Below are 3,519 nucleotides of genomic sequence, written 5' to 3'. Positions count from 1 at the left end.
CTCTGCAGTGAGGCACGAAGGAGCATAATATTGGTCTGCATGGACATTAGCACAAAGTGAGCGTTTGTAGTGGGCTTGAAGCGAAAAGAATATAATTTCTCTGAAAATATAAAATCTAAGTAAAACAGCAAATTGGCTCTCAAACCTTTGTTTTTATTAAAAATTTCTTTAGAGTTTGACATCAGACTTTTACTGGACAGGATCAGGGCCACTGGGGAAAAAAAGTTAACTGGTTTTTATATTTTATTTAGGTTTAATAAAAAAAAGTAAGAATACCATATTAAACTAAAATAAAATAAAAAATTTTATTATTTTTTTCCAGTGGCTCTAATCACCTTTCATAGGATTGCATTTTTCTCCTCACATTTAAAATTTTACCATCTCTATACAGATTTCCTTTTCAAAGTTCCAGCATATTTTCATGTCTGTATATAATACTGTATATTATTATCTCTGTATTTCTTTTAAAAATAAAATGTGTATATCTCTCTCCAAGGGAAAACTATAGCTCTCCCTTTGTGCTTTTAAAAGATAATAACTGTTTAATTATAAATCTACTGTCAAAGAAAAGATCATCTAAAAGGAGCATTTAATCATGACATGAATTTAATGACAATGAAAATCTACCCTTTGCTTTTTTCAGGAGTTAAAGTAAAAAACAAAATGTATTCCTGCTACTTGGAGAATTATTGTTTAGACCAAATTTGCACCATTGGATTCTCATTAGGAAATAAAATTAAATCCAGATATCCTAAACTGAGTTGTTAAGAGATTTCACCACCTACACTTTAGGTTACTTGATATTTAATAACAGTAAATTTCAGACTAACATTTCAACAAAGATCGAAGTAACTATTTAAACTTTCCTGTACCTATTGGGGCAGAGCTGCTGATGCTGCTGGGAGGCCGGAAAATTCCTGAGTTCAGCTCTTTCTGTCTCTGACCTGAGGAAAGCAGAACATCCATAAATACCACCTTTATGAAGGTTCTGCCCAGGCAGTGTTAAACCTTTGGGTGTTTCTTTCTAGGGTTTACTAACGTCTTGGCAGACGGGGTCCATCCACAGTAATCTTGATTGCTCTGTGTACTGTGGCTATTTGAGGAGGTGAGGTCAACACATTGATTGATAGGGTGAAGGTCTTCCCTGAAAGGAAAAAAAAACATAGATGGAAAGAAAATGATCATAGGCAACGAGGAGGAAAATTCACCAACATGTTTCTGTTTTGACACATTTTCCTTATTCAAGCTTTAAATTTTCCATCATGCTTATCCCTGCTGGGGTCGCGAGGGGTGCTGGTGCCTATCTCAGCTGTCTACAGGCGAGAGGCGGGGTACAGTCTGGATCGCCAGTACATTACAGGGCAACACAGAGACAAACAGGACAAACAACCATTCACGCACCTCACACCTCAGGAGAATTTAGAGAAGCTAATTAACCAATTAGCCAATTAACCTAACCTTTTGGACTGTGGGAGGAAGCCGGAGTACCCTGAGAGAACCCACGAATGCTCAGGGAGAACATGCAAACTCCATGCAGAAAGACCCCGGGCGAATCAAACCTGGAACCTTCTTGCTGCAAGGCAGCAGTGCTACCCACTGCGACACTGAACAGCCCTATTTACAGGTAAATATCACTAAATGGTGGTAATTCAGTTTATTTCTATAGCACTAATTCACAACACGTCATCTCAAGGCACTTTACAGTTCACAAGATCATCTAGTCGATTGTTTCAAAGTTTTCTTTCTAAGGAAAACCTGCTGATTGCATTGACTCATTGACTCTAAGGCAATCCCTCACACTAAGCATGCTTGTAGAGACAGTGGAGAGGAAAACCTCCCTTTTAACAGGAAGAAATCTCCAGCAGAACCAGGCTCAGTGTGAGCGGCCATCTGCTGAGGGCTACTGGGGTTCAAGGAGACAGAAGCAGACAACGAAAAAGAAGCAGAGATACAAAAGGTAACTGTAAAAGGTGGCCCCATCCATTAAACACACAGCCGTTAAAGCAAATGGAGTACCTCTGCCACTGCGACCAATGAAGCGAAGATCGTTGAATTGGGCATAACCTTGCTTCATGGTTGTTGTGGCATTGCGTAGCTCAGCGCTGCAGTTGTCATCATTGCCCGCCATCACCGTCACAACCACCCCGTCTGGCACGTCGTTACCGACAGCAACCACCTGCAAGATGCAAAACACTTTTAACACCTTTACAGACATTTTACCATGGACTAAGACAGATACAGAGAGAATGGCTGACAGAGTGGTTGCTCACTGTGAAAGCTCTGGGCAGGGTCTTGTTACATCTCCAGTGCTGTGGCAGGATGCTGCAGAGGAAGTTGGGGCTGTCAGTGTGAACCAGGCCTCTTTGGGATGCTGTGCTGTGCTGCTGCAATGGAGCTCTCACATCCTGCTCATCCAGCTGGTGAAGTTTAGGGGATGGAGCCGGCCGACATTTACCCACGGTGTCTGAGAAAGGGGAACAGTTACAAGAGGCTTTATCTTTATGTTTTCCGTTCTTTCATGTAATTACATAGTAAAAATATTATATAATTTTGTTGATTTTTTTTATGAGAATGCTGTGTCTAATTTACTTCCGGCTATAAATTGCGTTTTGTGGTCTTCCAAATATGTTTTTCTAGGCTCTAGTGACCTTTATTTGTTACTTTTGAAAGTAACAAATAAGAGAGTGGGTTAGGAGAGAGGGGAGATACATTCAGCAAATGTCAGCAGGGCCGGGACTCGAACCTGTGACATTTTGTGGGTTTTTAAATCCTTGAAGGTATAATTCAATCAGCAGAGGCCAATTGGGGTTCAAGGTGACATAAGTGGAAAAGAGAAAAAAAAAAAGCAGAGATACAAAAGGCAACTGTCATCCAGCTCCACAAGCGGCCCCGTCCAGGAAACACACAGCCAGGCAGACAAGGATGAAAGAGAGCACATCCAGCCAGTCACAGTCAGAGAAACAGGACTGCACTGAAAAACAGGCCAAGATCCAAAATCTATAAATAAAGGTGTTGATGGCAGAAGCTCAGCTGATATTTCTCTCTAGGATGGAGTGACCGCCAAACAGGAGTCAGCCATGGTTTACATCTTAAATGGTTCAGGTAATTATTAATTTGTTTATTTAATTGCTACGTAAATTACATTGCAAGAGTAAATAAAAAAAATTTTTTAAGCTCTTGTCCAAACTCCATTTCAGCTGGTGGCAGTAATGCATTAGTTTGTCCGCCAACCACCATAAAACTCAAAGCAACAGGAAAACAGTGAAAAAGGTTGGCTGGTTGTTCATGAAGTAAATCAAAGTTTCCACATTTCCATGAATAAAAACTAGGCTTAATTAATTTACTGTACATCTGTTGATAAGTAATGCTACTACTATTTCCTAATCTGAATTTCTCCTTGACTTTACTTTGGCCGCACTGTGGCTCCACCTTTATTATACATCATACAAAATACTCAGGTTATCCTGAACTGTATTCTCCATTTGTGCTGCTTTAGACTTAGACTGCTGGAGGACAAAG

At 40.2% G+C, this 3,519-nt stretch overlaps 1 protein-coding gene across 1 annotated transcript in view; it reads right to left on the bottom strand.

The window, feature by feature from the left end:
* Positions 1-3,519, bottom strand: part of LOC107099472 (runt-related transcription factor 3-like) — a 9,910-nt gene that overhangs the window by 927 nt on the left and 5,464 nt on the right. The window contains exons 3-6 of the mRNA XM_015397611.1: positions 2,271-2,464; positions 2,017-2,176; positions 1,040-1,144; positions 873-944 (exon numbers count right to left, since the gene is read on the bottom strand). Of these exons, the coding sequence (XP_015253097.1) occupies positions 873-944; positions 1,040-1,144; positions 2,017-2,176; positions 2,271-2,464 (531 nt within the window). The remainder of the gene's footprint in view (positions 1-872; positions 945-1,039; positions 1,145-2,016; positions 2,177-2,270; positions 2,465-3,519) is intronic.

Source organism: Cyprinodon variegatus, unplaced genomic scaffold (genome assembly GCF_000732505.1).
Source record: "Cyprinodon variegatus isolate N-32 unplaced genomic scaffold, C_variegatus-1.0 Scaffold873, whole genome shotgun sequence".
Taxonomy (NCBI): domain Eukaryota; kingdom Metazoa; phylum Chordata; class Actinopteri; order Cyprinodontiformes; family Cyprinodontidae; genus Cyprinodon; species Cyprinodon variegatus.
The sequence above is the reverse complement of the archived record's forward strand: the minus strand, read 5'-3'. Positions and strand labels throughout refer to the sequence as shown.